General features: G+C 35.9%; 1 protein-coding gene and 2 long non-coding RNA genes across 4 annotated transcripts in view; 1 reads left to right on the top strand and 2 right to left on the bottom strand.

Annotated features, from left to right (window-relative positions):
* The window catches only part of LOC130053943 (fatty acid synthase-like), a 30,023-nt gene extending 16,906 nt beyond the window's left edge, over nt 1-13,117 (top strand). The window contains exons 10-28 of one of the 2 annotated variants that reach the window (XM_056161722.1): nt 944-1,173; nt 1,633-1,934; nt 2,025-2,410; nt 2,533-2,772; nt 2,881-3,060; nt 3,749-4,940; nt 5,030-5,166; nt 5,675-5,964; nt 6,124-6,481; nt 8,048-8,170; nt 8,272-8,495; nt 8,603-8,941; nt 9,198-9,444; nt 9,554-9,796; nt 10,314-10,628; nt 10,741-10,859; nt 11,498-11,761; nt 11,865-12,110; nt 12,609-13,117. In XM_056161722.1, coding sequence (XP_056017697.1) covers nt 944-1,173; nt 1,633-1,934; nt 2,025-2,410; nt 2,533-2,772; nt 2,881-3,060; nt 3,749-4,940; nt 5,030-5,166; nt 5,675-5,964; nt 6,124-6,481; nt 8,048-8,170; nt 8,272-8,495; nt 8,603-8,941; nt 9,198-9,444; nt 9,554-9,796; nt 10,314-10,628; nt 10,741-10,859; nt 11,498-11,761; nt 11,865-12,110; nt 12,609-12,710 — 5,537 coding nt within the window. In that variant the 3' untranslated portion in view covers nt 12,711-13,117. Of the gene's footprint in view, nt 1-943; nt 1,174-1,632; nt 1,935-2,024; nt 2,411-2,532; nt 2,773-2,880; nt 3,061-3,748; nt 4,941-5,029; nt 5,167-5,674; nt 5,965-6,123; nt 6,482-8,047; nt 8,171-8,271; nt 8,496-8,602; nt 8,942-9,197; nt 9,461-9,553; nt 9,797-10,313; nt 10,629-10,740; nt 10,860-11,497; nt 11,762-11,864; nt 12,111-12,608 lie in introns of those variants that run through there. The other variant, XM_056161723.1, reaches the window with a different exon arrangement.
* Nucleotides 1,322-6,422, bottom strand: LOC130053944 (uncharacterized). Its single transcript, XR_008802160.1, has 2 exons — nt 5,644-6,422; nt 1,322-2,342 (listed from the first exon to the last, which is right to left on the bottom strand). It is a non-coding gene; the product is annotated as an uncharacterized LOC130053944 (long non-coding RNA).
* Nucleotides 12,598-14,896, bottom strand: LOC130053945 (uncharacterized). The gene is made up of 2 exons (XR_008802161.1): nt 14,381-14,896; nt 12,598-14,285 (listed from the first exon to the last, which is right to left on the bottom strand). It is a non-coding gene; the product is annotated as an uncharacterized LOC130053945 (long non-coding RNA).
* Nucleotides 14,897-16,730: the final 1,834 nt, after the last annotated feature.

Here is a 16,730-nt window from a genome sequence, read left to right on the forward strand (position 1 = left end):
GGAGTCTTTTTCAATAGTTATTGTAAAAAATCTTGTTAGCCATAAATATTTCAAAAGTCTTAGTTATATTTGAATAGTCAATAATGTGTTTCAAAATATTGAATCCAAGGACAATAACTCTGTTTTCATTAAATTATTTATCAAGTCCATTATGCAATAGATTTCCTATATTTTTCACAAACATTTTACCAAGGTGATAAGGAATTATTATCTGTGTCTTTTCGTGTAATTACATAAAATTTTAATCCATCAGTGGTTTTGAATAGCTCAGCTGTATGGTGCCAGACTTAGGTTTTTTATGGGGGTATACATACTCTGGAAGCTATAGATTTGAAATTATTAAGGAAAGGTATGGATTTTTTTTTCATAAATAACTACAACAGATGTACATCTACTAATATAAACAGAAAAAATGATATGTAAACCATACTGTAAGGAAGTTGTGTCCATATTAGTTTGTTTTTTAACATTTTGGAGAATAAGGCTAATTCAATAATTTTGCACTTATTATACTAAAACTTGATGAACATATTGAAAATGACATGTGTTTTAGTTATTGACATGTTTCCTGATAAATAAATGCAATTTAAATTATTATTTTTTTTCATTTTAAAATAACAACAGATAACTGTTTCCAATGAATTTCATAAAAATCTACATAGGGGTACATGACTTCAGTAGTGACTGTAATGAAAATTAATATGGAAATCCTTAACTAATTTGCCTTTTTTTCATTACTCTGAATGTTAATCTATTGATTCCAAACAAAAAAAATGCTACCTAAACCCCAAAAATTCAGGACTAAGGACCCACCTTAAGTGATTTCTTTTTCAGGAGATTTCAAAATCTTTGTAACTACCTGTGTTCACAATAATTCAGCAAATCAGGCTCAATACAGTGAATGTAAACTGAAATTTAAGATGATGCATTAATTACAATATAGGGATGACATGGGAGGAGGCCTGTGCTCAATGCCCACCTGGAGTGGTCCCAGCCTGTCACAATTCTGAAGACACCGTTACCATCTCAGGACCCAAAGAGGCCGTGGCCACATTTGTGAACCAGCTAAAGGAGAAAAATGTCTTTGCTAAAGAGGTCAATAGTTCAGGAGTGGCTTTCCACTCCTACTACATGGCTAAAATTGCCCCCGTGCTCAAGGCAGCTCTAGACAAGGTATGCGACATGAACAGGGTACAAGTCCTTCTCTAAACTGAAATGCAAATTTCTCTCATCAAACATGTATTACTGTAAACGGGATAAGGTATTTACACTAAATACTTTATTATAAGGTTTTCTTAGAAAATTACCCCCACCCGTACTGTTTCCATAGTTAAGCAATTTATTAATTAAAGATACTAACAGCATGTCATTAAACATATGTACATGTATTTGGTTTGCAAAAGGAAATATGTCTTAACAACACGTGGAAATATCCACGTTCACAGTAACTTTCCTCAAAAGTCCAAGCATATATAATAATCAAAATGTAAGCGACTTTGGTACACCATTTCAAACTTGAAGAGGAATCATTGTTGTTCATTTTGTAAAGATATTATACATGTAGTAATAAAGCGCCAAATTTGTCTTAAGTAAATCAGGTATGCATTGGTCATTGAAATATTTGGAATACAGGTGATCAAACCAAAACCAAGGAGCAAGAAGTGGATTAGTTCTTCAATTCCAGAGGAAGGTTGGGACAGCAACATGGCCCAATATTCTTCAGCTGAATATCATGTCAACAACCTTGTAAGCCCAGTGTTGTTTTATGAAGCATTGAAGCATATTCCAGACAATGCTAACGTGATTGAGATAGCTCCACACTGTTTGCTACAGGCCATCTTAAAAAGGACTCTCAAACCCAGCTGCTGCAATGTTGGACTAATGAAAAGAGGTCACACAGACAATGTTGAGCATTTCTATATGGCACTTGGGAAGTACGTATCATAATACCATGTATTTTAAAACACAGTACTTAAACACAAAGCAACTGATGGATATTCGTGCTATCTTATTTTTTCTCTCAGATGTTACACTCATGGTGTGAGAATGAGTCCCCTGAAACTATACCCTGCAGTGAATTTCCCAGTCCCAAGAGGAACTCCCATGATTTCTCCTGTAATCCAGGCTCAATGGAATCACTCTATGGATTGGGATGTTCCCACTCCTGAAGATATGATAGCTGGATCTGGTGGAGATTCTGGGTTTGTAACAGAGTTTACAATTGGTCCAGATTCCCCTGACAACTTCCTGAAAGGGCATTGCATTGATGGAAGGGTGTTGTTTCCCGCCACGGGGTATCTGGTTCTAGCTTGGCAAGCTCTGGCCAAGGTTCAGCATCAGACCTGGGAAGAAATGCCGGTTAAGTTCAGTGATGTCATGATTCATAAGGCTACCATTCTACCTTCTGAAGGTACGTAATGCACTGATTATAATCTGTGATAGTCATTTTAATAAATTCCAAGATATATTTGAAAAATTCAGAATAGAATGCAATTGAGATTGCAGTGAATTATATATTGATTTTTTGTTTAGGAAAAGTGAAATTCAAGGTTCTGATAATGCAGACTACAGGAGACTTTGAGATCAGTGAGAGTGGATTATTATCTGTCAGTGGAAAGATAAGACAGATAGAGCCATCAGAAGCAGAAACACTACCAATCACAGACAGGCCAGTCATGGAACTTAGTAGTGCTGATGTCTACAAAGAACTCAGACTCAGGGGATATGACTATGGAGCAGACTTCAGGGGAATCTCAGCTGCAGAGATCAATGGTACTAGTAAATATGAATGTACAGTGTGTTCACAAATATGAATCTATGGAAGAACGTACTATACAAATAGGATGGAGGTAAATTACTTTCCTGTTATATGTTTTCCAGGAAAATATGGAGAGCTAATTTGGAAGAACAACTGGATTTCCTTCCTAGATACAATGTTACAGATGTCAATTTTACACCTTTCTGGTAATGGCTTATGTCTCCCAACCAGAATTAAATCGGTCACAATAAATCCACTCCACCATGGAAAAAATGTTTATACCAACGAAAAGGATCAGTCAGGTAAAGAAAACTCGTATATCATTTTGCTTCATTATCCTATTGCGAAAGGGAATATAGTGACGGACTGTTCGTGTGTGCAAGTGTATGTGTAATACTGAGCTTGTATATGCTCTACAGGCTACATTATTAACTCAATTGCTTTAATACTTCAGAGGTAGCTTTGTTATTAAGAGAGAAAATACTTTATTGATTTTGGGGTCAAAAGATCAGGCAAGGTCACTACGGGACTTCATAGAAAAAGCTTGTAGACACTCTACGGGTGACTTTTTTGTGCTTGATTAACTTAATACTTCAGAAGTTGCTTTGTTATCAAAAGAGGAAGAAACTTTTTGATTTTGGGATCAAAAGGTCAAAGTCACTACAGGAAGAAAAGCTTGTAGATACTCTACAGACGACATTTTTTGCTTGATTTATTTGATACTTCACATATAGCTTTGTTATCAAGAGAGGAAGAACTTGACTTGGTATCAAAAGGTCAGTCACTACAGGTCATCATTGAAAAACCTTGTAGTGGATATACACTCTTATGCAGTACTCCTTTTTAAAAAAGATTCTTTAAGCCAAGTATTATATCAGTATATCGCAGTATATCCCAAATACAATGTGTATTCCATTTAGTTTCAGATTATTTTTATTAAGTTAATTATTAAGGGTTAATTAATTACAAATGCCTATTGATTTTTTTTAGTTTTGTTTGTAAAAGTTGATAAGTACACAGACAGATGTTGGTCAGGAGGAGTGACAATCCATGGTCTGCATGCCACTACTGCTCCACGGAGACAGCAGCAACACAAACCTCCCATGCTGGAAAAGTACGAGTTTGTCCCATATATTGCACACAGCTACATCAACCAGACACCTGATCTCAAGAGCTATGTTGCACTGTGTAGACACTATGCAGTACAGAGTTTGAAGAATCTACAGCAAAGCACTTCTAGTGTGATAAAGCAAGAAACGCTCCAGACCATTTTAGCAGAACTTTCTGAGGAATGTCAACTATCAGTGGAAACTGTCTTCCCATACCAGGCAAGCACATCGTTGCTGGACCTACTCAAACAACAGATGAATACCAGCCATATTCAGAATGATAGACTAATGACAAATCTTTCACAGACAAATGTTTTGAAACCTGCCTTGGATATTGTGATTGAAAACTGTATAAGTTCAAATCTCAGTGTCTTGGAAGTGGAAGCAGGAAGTGGTTGTTTGTACAAGAGTGTTTGTCCTCAGATGTTGTCACACCCGATGATGAGCATCAATTACAGAATTACTGGCTCTACAGATCACGTTACTCAGGAGGACAAAGATCTCTACAACCTAACACCAGAACAATGGAACATCTCAAATGCACCACCTAACATAAAATCATCCAATCTGATAATCCTACAAAATGTGCTTCACAAACATGCAAATCTCAAACAAACTCTCCAAAATGTTACCCAAGCTCTTGATCAGCATGGATTTCTCTTGATACAAGAAGTGACTGATAACTTCCCAATCATGCTTGCAGTGCTCTATTTGCAAGAAAAGCTCCCCAGTATTGAGGATCTTGACATAAGATCTCTTTACTGTTTCTGCAATGAAGACCGTTGGATCCAAATATTCCAGGAAATTGGTTTAAATCTCTTATACAAAAGATCCGATGGTATCATGTCATCCCTGTTTTTACTAAGTAAGATTAAACCAAAAGTCCCTGTATCAGAAATAGATGTAAGCTGTTATAGTTGTACATGGTTTGAGGATATGAAGTCAAAGATATCGGAATCGGGAAATGGAAAATCTAAGAAATTGTTATGGTTGTTGGCTAACTCTGGTGTTCCAAATGGAGTAGTTGGTATGGTGAACTGCTTGAGGAGAGAAGGAGGAGGTGCTAACATTAGGTATCTGATATAGATATGAATTGGATTACATTTCTATGACGGATTGTGTAAAGGAAATGTTTGATTAATCTTCTTCATTTCTTTTACAGATGCATCCTAAATGGGGGTAAAGATAGCCTAACTCTTACAGAGGAAGTCTTCACAAATATTCAAGAGAAAAATCTAGTCATGAACATTTTTAGAGATGGAGTTTGGGGATCATATAGGCATCTCCCTATTGAAGAAGGTAAACAAAATCTTTTAAGTTCAAACACTTCCTTAAAAAAAGAGGGGTATATTGCTATCCATCTCTCTGTTGGTAGATAATACGATGCCTATTATTCAACTGACAGTAAACGAATCCTTTCCCTCATTGTCAATAAACTTCCTGGTACCCTTGTTAATGTTTGGGTCAAAAGATTAAATTTTTATAACAAGTTACACCATTCATAGATTTCAGTATGGGAGATCAAGAGTTATCTATGTTTTACATACATTTCTTTTCAGAAAATTAGTGTATTTTATACCCTGTGCAAGGAATTGCGGAGGGTATAATGTTTTTAACCCATTCGTCCGTCAGTCAATCTGTCAATCCTGTTCTTATCAGCGCAACGATGTTTCTGTTGAGACAAATCCTCATCATTAAACAAATTTATATTTACAGATTATCTATTTTGAACATATTGTATTGATAATAATCAAAAGGAGTGGAAAAAGTACTTACAACTTACTAGTTCCTTTCATCATATTCACAGATAAAATGATTGAAAAGAAGTCTGGTACCCATGCCTATGTTAATGTTTTGACAAGAGGGGATTTGTCAAGTCTGCAATGGGTGGAGTCTCCTCTTAAATTCTCTCGTTCAAAGTCCCTGTGTTCTGTCAGTTATGCTGCTCTTAACTTTCGAGATGTAATGTTGGCAACTGGAAGACTGCCACCTGATGCCATTCCAGGAGATTTAGCTCAGCAAGATTGCATTTTGGGAATGGAATTTTCAGGATATAACACTGAAGGAAAGAAAGTCGCGGGCTTAGTTCCAGCGAAGGTATCTGCTGATAAAGTCTGTAAAGCTAACGTTTTAAACAGTAATTTTGAAACATTTATCTCTGAACATGAAGAAGAAATCACAATTTATTGAATAAGATGAATCAACTATAGTTCTAACTATCCATATACAATGTAAGTATAAAGATTTGCATTTCAGGGGCTTGCAACACATGTTGATGTAACTCCAGAATTCCTGTGGTCAGTTCCTGAGAACTGGACTTTAGAACAGGCAGCTACTGTTCCTGTTGTTTACTCTACTGTGTACTATGCCTTGGTCATTAGAGGGAGGATAAATCCAGGAGACAAAGTCCTGATTCATTCTGGTAGTGGTGGAGTAGGACAGGCAGCCATTTCTGTAGCCCTGCATCATGGATGCGAGGTCTTCACTACAGTGGGGTCTGAAGAAAAAAGAAAGTTTTTGAAGTCAAGATTTCCTCAACTTCAGGATGACCACTTCTGCAATTCAAGAGATGTTTCATTTGAAAAAAATATTCTAACTGTAACCAAGGGAAAAGGTATTCAAATATGTGTTAAAAGGGTCTTTAAAAATGTTAAATTGCAATTGTATATTTACTATGCGAAATGTAGGTGTACTTGCTGTAAGTTTGCTTACCATAGTTGTACTTACATTAATGGCATTTATATTATTATATTTTAGCATATTTTACACAGTGCTTAGTGCACTCATATAGCACAATACTGATGGTGTTAATTTTTGACTAGGACAAATAGTCCATGACCCACAATAAACTGCACTTAAATTTTGTTTGATAACATACTAAAAAGAGAATACTTTCAGCAAATTTTTATGTAGAGTGCACCTGCATGAAACAAAACAAAAGGCACATGGGCCACAAGACTAAACTGCGTCTCCTTGGCTCTTCTCTTTAAGAAGATTTTAGTTCCGTGGGTATCCAGGTCGTCAGTATCCCTTACTTGTCATGAAAGGTGACTAAATAGGGTGATCCTTTGGATGAATCCGCAAAAACCGAGGCCCCGTGTCATAGCAGGTATGGGCATGATAAAGATCCCTCCCTGCTTGAAAGGCCATAAGCACTGAGGATAGGCCTAAATTTATCAGCCCTTCACAAGCAATGGTGACATCTCCATATGAGTGAAAAATTCTCGAGCAATATTCAACCAACCAACCAACCACCCTAATCCCATGACAAATTTTGACCCTATATTATCACCCCCAACTTTGCACCATGGGATTCTTACCTAACTGAACTTGAATCAAAGATTATACTTATTCTCATCTAAAACTTCATCCCCTATTGAGGCCTAATCTTCCCTAATGTCGGATGAGATTAAGATCGGCTCAATATTTGGACTGACGCCTTCAGTCCAACTATTCAGCCCAGCCAAATCTCAACCGAGATTAGATCTTCCCTACCCGTAATCCACAGGCTGTGATTTGAAGAAAATTGAATCTGCATTAACTGAGAATGCTTGCATATTAATATGACTAACCATAACATAACATTGTTCCTCGTGAGCAAAGGGGTTTTCCCTGTATATTCCATTAAAAAATTGTGTTCCCATATTGTGGCCCAACCTTACCTCCCGAATTTTTATGATTAAAAACAAATTGAATATTCACTAACTGAGGATGTTTGCATATAATTATGATGAATCATGGCCCTGTTAGAAGATTTTTACTAGATATCCCTTTGTAAAACTTTGATCTCCTATATTGTGGCCCAATCTTACCCCCAGGGCCATGATTTGAACTAGTTTGAATCTCCATCCATTAAAAATGTTTTGTCTTTCTGGTCCATTGATTCAAAGACTTTTAAAAGATGCCAACATATCTCTACTTTTTCTTAATCATCTCCCATTTGAAAAGAGTATGACTATTTATTCAAACAATTTTGAATTACCTAATGATACCCATGACAAGTTTGGTTGAAATTGGCCCTGTGGTTCTGGAGAAGTCAAAAATGTGTAAAGGTTATGGACGGACCAAAAAAATGCTGGACAAGAAGTGATAAGAAAAACTTACTTGAGCTTATAGCTCAGGTGAACTAAAACAAAATAGCTACTGTTGTATATGATTATCTTTCTATCATGGGTTGCAGGAGTTGATGTTGTTTTGAATTCCCTCTCTGAAGAAAAATTACAAGCCAGCTTACAAGTTGTAGCCCAACACGGAAGATTTCTGGAAATAGGAAAATACGACCTCTCGAATAATACTGCTTTAGGTATGCAACATATAAACTCCTCATGAAAATAAAATGATATACATATATACTGTTTTACACAGCATACTACATTGATTAATGACTGATTTGATTTTGCCCAGGCATGTCAATCTTTCTGAAAAACATAAGTTTTCATGGTATTCTGTTGGATGCCTTGTTCGATGAGAACAACACTGACTGGCAGAAAGTGTCTCGACTGATGGATGAAGGAATACAATCCGGTGCTGTGCAGCCTTTAAATAGCTCTGTATTTGAAAATGATCAACTAGAGGAAGCTTTCAGATTCATGGCACAAGGAAAACATATTGGAAAAGTTCTCATCAAGGTGGGATTAAAAGTGGCAGATTAAAAATACATTTTGAAAATTGTGTTTTATTATTGATTTTCTTTAGAGAAGGCATGACTTTACCAACTGAAATTCATTTTCTGTAGGTTTCAGAGAATGGTGCTAACACTGCATCTCACAACTTATCAATTGTCCCAAGGACCTCTTGTCATCCAGGCAAAGCCTACATAATCACTGGAGGACTTGGAGGATTTGGTCTGGAGCTCTCTGAATGGCTGATTGAGAGAGGTGCTCAATGTCTAGTTCTTACATCCAGGTCAGGGATCAAATCAGGATACCAGAAAAGGAAACTTCAAAAGTGGCACAAGAAAGGAGTTCAAGTCATTGTGTCTAGGCGGGATCTTCAGAGTGAAGAGGACACAAAATTACTGGTGGAGGAGACCAGTCAAGTGAAACCTGTTGGAGGAATATTCCATCTAGCTATGGTTAGTTTCTTTCTCTATCAGAGTTCTTTCCTTCAAATATTGATGTATTAGGATCTGCAGTGGGTAAAGATCACTTAATTCGATAATGATAATGTATTAGGATATGCAGTGGGTAAAGATCACTTAATTCGATAATGATAATGTATTAGGATATGCAGTGGGTAAAGATCACTTAATTCGATAATGATAATGTATTAGGATATGCAGTGGGTAAAGATCACTTAATTCGATAATTGGAAACAAGTCTTATGTTTAGGTCTTGAAAGATGGACTGATAGAGAATCAGACAGTTGATCAGTTCCAGAGTGTGTGTCAACCAAAAGTGTTTGGAACTATGTACCTTGACAGAATTACCAGGAATGTATGCAGGGAGAGTTTGGATTGGTTTGTTGTTTTCTCTTCAGTCAGTTGTGGAAGGGGAAATTCAGGGCAATCCAATTATGGCTTGGCCAACTCATTTATGGAAAGAATTTGTGAACATAGAAAGATGGAGGGATTTCCAGGTAAATTAAATGATAGGTAAAGTTCCAGTTTGGTTAAAAGAAAATATACAATTTTCTGTAAAACAACATCTTTGATAAATGGGAATGAAAGAAGCTTTTTAATTTGCAGGACTTGCAATCCAATGGGGTGCAATTGGGGATGTTGGAGTTGTTTTGGAAACCATGGGCAATAATGATTCAGTGATTGGTGGAACACTTCCTCAGAGAATGATGTCATGCTTATCCACTCTAGACCAGTTCTTAAATAGATCAGAACCAGTTTTGTCTAGCTTTATTCAGGCTGAGTCCAAAACTGAGACTAAAAGCAGTGGAAGTGGACATGATGTTGTCCAAGCTGTTTGCAACATTCTTGGTGTGTATGACTGTAGCGTTTACATTTGTACAGTTTAACATTCACTTTCTGACCGGGAGGTCGTGACTTCAAGCCCTACTCATGCCACAACCGCGTCAAATATAAAACGTAAATATAGGCTGTGAATGATCCTTCTCCCACACTTGTCATTTAGAAGTGAGAATTATGACCTTTAAAAGGGAGGTACTGTGATGCAGCAAGCGTTGGCACGTTAAAGAACCCTCACTACTACAGTCCTTAGCGCTAAGCATAGGTCTAAATTTGTGGTACTTCACCTACAACTGGTGACTTCTCAATTTGAGTAAAAATTTCTCAAACAGAACAGCAAAGAAACATTTGTACATCCAAATATCTTGAATAAAGACTTATAATCTATCTCTGATATTGAAGTTAACCATCTCTAAAAGATATACTAACATTGTCTGAATATCTATGGATTTCTTTCTTTTGCTTAACACACTGAATTTAGCTTCAAATGGAATGTAAAGTGTCATTTATTGTTAAATCAACTTTGAAGGGGTGAAAGATGTGAGCACTATCAGCATGGATGTCAGTCTAGGTGACCTTGGTTTGGACTCTTTGATGGGTGTAGAAATCAAACAGTTACTAGAGAGAGACTATGACTCAGTTTTGTCCACAACAGAAATCAGGCAACTCACCATCAAGAAGTTGCAGGACTTGTCCAACAATGGATGCCAGCAGCAGGAGCCCGAAAATAAAACAGTCAACTCTTTCAGATATCGGCTTGACAAAATGATACCAGACGAATCCATCATATGTCTTCAAAAGAAAAGTAGTGACAAGACACTCTTTTTGGTGCACCCTTTGGAAGGTAGCAAACGTCTTTGTATATTATATTTTGAATATTAAATGGCCCGAGAATGGATGATGGTTAGGTCTAATGCAAAAGTGGTTTATTTCAGCAATTTGTGTTATTTTTTCAGGGGATTGTACTAGTCTAATGGACCTGGTGGAGAAACTTCCACACACTATATATGGACTACAGTGCTCAGCAGATGTGCCTTTAGATTCAATCTCATCTATGGCTGCATATTATCTTCAGGTAATCTTATGGGTCAGAATTAACCCAAAACCAGCAGAAATCAATTGCAAACAATTCAAAGATTTAACAATTTACCCGGTATATTGACAGTCATTTACAGAAAAATATATCAACGCTAAAAAAATTACTATCTTATAGTAAGCCAAATAAAATAGCGCCCGATGTTTTTACTGCCGAGCTTGAATTGACACACAAGAATACGCTGTCACAAACCGGCTGTTAAATCCAAATCTTAATGTTTTGATATCCAAATGTAATTGCATAGAGTGCTCATTACCACAAATTTATACTAAAACCAACTTCTAGGAAATACCATTCCTAGAAAGTGTTCAGTGCAGGCAAACTTTCTAGTGAACTCTTAACAAACGTTGTTCTGAAAATAGAGCGTCTAGAATCTTGTCTAGGTAGAGGTGTCAATCAAGTACAAATATATTGCATAACAGTAACATTAGGTATCCACAGAGATTACGTTCCATCTGAATAGTACAACATTTCCAAAGGAAAAAAACTGCGAGTCTGTCCAGATATACAAGCTACAACAATTTATTGAATAAAATAACTCTGGTCAACAAAAATGTTAATCAATCTGATGTTCTCAAAAGAAATGCTGTGTTAACTTGTGAAGTATTACTTTTCAGTCTATTCAGACCATACAAAAGAGTGGCCCTTACTTGTTATCAGGGTATTCCTTCGGTGCATGTGTTGCTATGGCAATAGCTACTCAGATGGAGGCTGCAGGAGAGATCATCAATGAGATGATTTTGCTAGATGGCTCCCACAACTTTGTCTCAGTTTACACTGGAATGTATAGAGATCGTAAAACTATTGAAAACGATGCTATGGCTGAAACAGAAGCTCTGTGTAGCTTTGTCCAACACTTTCTTCCTGGACACACTGCTCAGGTGATACTAAAATCATTCTTGAATCTTCAATCTTCATACTCTGTCTGGAACAAGGTTGGTTTTAGAAAACTTGAAATGATGATAAAACATTGTAATGTTACAGGTGGTAAAACAACTTAATTCAGGGAGCGACTTTGAGACTAGGGTTAAAATTACCGCAGACGTTTTGATGTCGACTGGGTTGTTCCCCAATGCGAAGGATCTAGAGAAAGCAGCAAGCTTTTTCTACCGACGTCTACTGATTGCTGAGGAATTTTCATTGAGTGGAAAGCTTCGGTGCCCTGTTCGTCTATTGAGGGCATCAGACAGCAAACTCCAGTCCAAAGACTCAGATTATGGACTCTCTCAGGTGGGTACGAAAGTAGTGAAAATTAACAACTGAAAAGAGCACACCAATATCTTATTATTTAGATATAATCCTCTTTGAAAATTTTATAAAGATGTTTCATTGATCTAATTTTTTGAGATTGGAAAGCTTTCCTCATAAGAGTTGCAAACCATTATCTTGGGATCGAAATACTTGGTTAACGAAGATGATTCTTTGACATTTTATCAAAAACAAATGTTAGTATGTAAAACTTATACGGTACCAATTTTGATGCACCAGATGCGCATTTCGACAAATTATGTCTCTTCAGTGATGCTCAACCAAAATGTTTGAAATCCGAAATAACAATGACGTTTTAGGGCTATTATAGGCAAAAACAGTGTGCCAAAAAAGTGGAGTCAAATTCGTTCAAGGATAAGAGCTATGCGTGAGGGAGATCATCCTTAATTTTATTAACAACCTGTTGTATATATATGTTTGTGTCTTTTCATGACAAATGTTGATATTCCTTCTCTTTAGGTGTGTTCTGGAGAATTGAAGGTTGAAATTATACCAGGCAACCATGAAACTTTCATACGGGGAGATAATGCTGTTGTTACTGCCAAATATTTCAACTCGTGATCTTCTGGAACACTCAATGACAGATATGATGTATCGGTACTGTCTGAAAATTATTTGTGTCACGGAGCACATTCCCTCTAAGTAAATAATGTACATTTAGATTGTGAAGTATTGAAGGACAATATACACTAGTGAAATGTTGTGGTAAAAGTATTTGTTAGTTTCGAAATTCATATTACTAATCTTTTATTTGTGTTGTTCAACAATTTCTCTTTTCATCGTTCAATGTCAGTTGCGGATTTCATGCTATTATTTGTTATTTACAGTTATGTTCCACTTATTGGAATGGATCAGGATTTTATCCATTGTAGGCTGTTTTTGAGGAATATGTTGCATGTATAAAATTATTGATATTTTAACATTTTACGAAATACACATTAGAATATGAATTAAAAAATATGGAAGTATTTCATTGTTATATTATGGATTGATGACTTTAATACATGTAAATCAAACCACTTTTTAGAATCACTGCAAATGTACGAACTTCACCTAATCACGAAAATATCATTCGCTGCAATGAATTCCTTATATAGAATTCGTCTATTAATATGATAAACTTAAAATGTATGATGAGTTATAACAAAAATCTAAGTTAAGGCTGTATTTCATTAACTAATAAACTTGAAATTGTGGCTATTTTCTCAGCAATCTATTCCTTAATCACAATATCGTATCTAATATTGTTCCATAAAAAGTGGGCCTTTCCACTGAATACCTTGATTGGTGAATGTTCAAACATACAGTTGATTGAGATTCAGTTGCAGTGATGAATGTCCATTTGACTTTTTAAAACTTGTAAATTTATTTACTTACATAAAAAAATTATGCCCTTATCTCTACTCCTCACGAAAATATTAACTTTTGTGAAGGAGAAACTTCTGCTTTATTGTGCCGGAATATTTGGTGTAAATCATAAGTGGATTTCAAAACTTTACTTTTAGTCAATTTAAACTTTTCCAAAGTCAACAACATCAAAATGTATGACTTTTCAACACTTTACACCACAATAGTTGATATCAAAAAGATGTTGGAGTTCCATATTGACAATATCGACCTATTCTTGGGTGATCAGGTCTTCCAAAAGTGTTGGAATTACCATGGACACAAATTATGCTCCTTTCATTAGCTGACCCGTTTTTGTATTCTTATAAGTCAGAATATACTTAAAAGTTTTTACATGAAAAGAAAAAATTACCTTGCTATGGCCTTCAACTCAACATTTAAATACATCAATGAGGTTTTATTAATCAACAATATGAACTTTCTTTCAAATGTTGATTCGATATACCTATTGTATTTATCTCACAAATGTTGATGCCCTTCCTCATATGAAAGTTTATTTATTGTAAGTGACTAATGACCGGTTGCGCATCTTGGATTTAAAGCTCGGATTATTGATTCGAGGTCACTTGTTGCACAAGGGAAAGATTTAATAGGCGAGTACGGCTCAGACTTGCCGTCAATTCTAAACTAAGGGTAAAGGTGATTTAAATCCAACTTGACCTCGTCAACCAACACTACAGCCATATTTTTGGAACATGTTTGGTGCTTTTCATGCTATTGATATAATTTCTAAAAGAGGAGAACAAATTGTGAGAGACCGTTTAAGTCCAATAACATTGTAATGATGTTGGTTTTATATACTCTTCAAATAAAGAAATGCATACCTGATTTTAGGGGATATAATAAAATCAAGATTTATCAAGGACGTGTCACGGGGTCTTACAATAAGAAGAACTCTTGGTACAGGTTTCAGTTAATTTTATTTCGATCCAACATATATGATGACTCCAATTGTAGTAATGACGATGGCCTAAAATGAAACATTCACACATACAATTTCTCACATAAGATGATTTGAGCTATAAATTACTATAAAATAGATTAAAACGATTTAAATGAATTCAGTTCTTACCAGTTATATATATTTATTTCCCGCAAAGGAATATATATCCGTATAGGGTATCTCGGTGTGAGATTCACCCTGACGTACTGCGTTAAAGTCAATCTTGTTAATCTCTAATCACACATGCGTACACTACTACCACTCCCTAAAAACTTGTTCTGATTCTAATAAAATATTCACTTGTTCTACAAATACCTAACTCAGCAAAACACTATTCACAAGACAAACCACGCGACACCACCACACAAGTACACAACACGAATACGATAACAATGCATGAATGAATTAGTAAACAGGTGAATGAATGAATGAAAGTGTATTGAACAATCTGAAATGAATAAAATGCATGTAACATTTGATAATTAAAATATGTAATTGTCACATTAATGAAATGTCTCCAGGCATTTCCTGAAGCAAAACCAAATACTGATTAATATGCTTAACTACATCTAAACTACATCTATATACAAAATAAATTCAACATAACACATCAAGTGTACAACATGTAAATATTCCAAACGTAGTTTTCTAAAGTCTACTATGGTATGCTATAACACCATTTTAACTACACTACTTCTACTTCATATCCATGTAAGTGCAAAATCATGAAGTTCAATCCTTAACTACAGCATCATACACATGTAGACCAATCCCTCATAAAACCATATATTCATATTCAAAAACAACTTGTCTCTCTTACCTGTGATGTTCTCCCCCTATACATACCAAATTTGGGCATTTTGAGGAGAAACCCAAGTACCATATCTATCTGGTGGTTTTCTATCCCTTGTGGATCTCCTTGGCTCTACCACAACTGGACTCTCTACGACTATAACCATTCAGATGTGGATGCAAAGGATCCCTGCCCCGATTCTGCTTCTGATGAAATCTCCAACAAAACTGGATGATAGTTTTGATGGAATTTTGAAATTGTTTGAATATTTTTACTTCTAACATTCTTAGTAAAAATAATATCCTGATCATGATCACTATCTGATTCTTATTCTAATGAACCTTCTTGCACTTTATGTTCTTCCTGCACTGAATTTTTCTGCCTTTGCTTTCTATTTGAAAATTCTGTACTATCTGAATTTGAGAGACACATACATGATAATAATAAATTCCTATCTAATGTTCTAATTTTTCCACAACCTGATTCTTTCCTAACTCTATAAACCGAAAAGTTTGAAACAGGCTATTCAACCACCACATATGGATCTCTTTCCCACTTGTCCGATAACTTCGATCTTCCTGAAAACACTAACTTCCTAACAAGAACTCTATTACCTTCTTCCAACTTCTCAAATCTTACCTTCTGATCATAATTCCGTTTGTACATATCCGATTTCCTCTGTATGTTGTCCCTTGCCACTCTGTATGCAAAGTTTAATCTCCTTTGTAATTTCTGAGCATAGTTTTCCCTACTTCTTACCTGCTTCTTAGAATTTTTAATACCAAAGTAAGCATCTATTGCCAAACGAGGGTGACAACGAAGCATTAGATAGTAAAGGGAATACCATGTAGTCTCGTGTTTAGTTGCATTATATGCATGTACCACTGGCAAAACATAAGTTTTCCAATCTTGTTTCTGATGCTCATCCAAGGTAGCTAACATTCTCAAAAGAGTCTGATTAAACCTTTCAACTTGCCCATTCCCCATAGGGTGATAGGGAGTAGTCCTGCTTTTCTTGACTCCTGCTATACGACACAACTCTATGATTACAGAACTCTCGAAATTCCTCCCTTGATCTGAATGGATACGTGCTGGGAAAGTGTAATGGAAAATGAAAAGTTCATACAAACAATACCTTTGCTGTTGTCGATGCTAGCTGATTTTTGTTGGAATTGCCATGGCATATCTGGAACAATGGTCGGTTATGACTAAAATATTCTCATATCCACCTTTGGATTTCTGAGGTCTAGATGTTCGGATAGGAATCATTTCTGCTCTGGGTATTTCTTTGGTCTTGCGCCTAATGCAAGGTGAAGATAACGAACAGTGATCAATCTCATAACTCCTACAAGCAATACAAAATAGATAGTTGGGCAAACACGGACCCCTGGACACACCAGAGGTGGGATCAGGTGCCTAGGAGGAGTAAGTATCCCCT

Source organism: Ostrea edulis, chromosome 4 (assembly GCF_947568905.1).
Source record: "Ostrea edulis chromosome 4, xbOstEdul1.1, whole genome shotgun sequence".
NCBI lineage: Eukaryota > Metazoa > Mollusca > Bivalvia > Ostreida > Ostreidae > Ostrea > Ostrea edulis.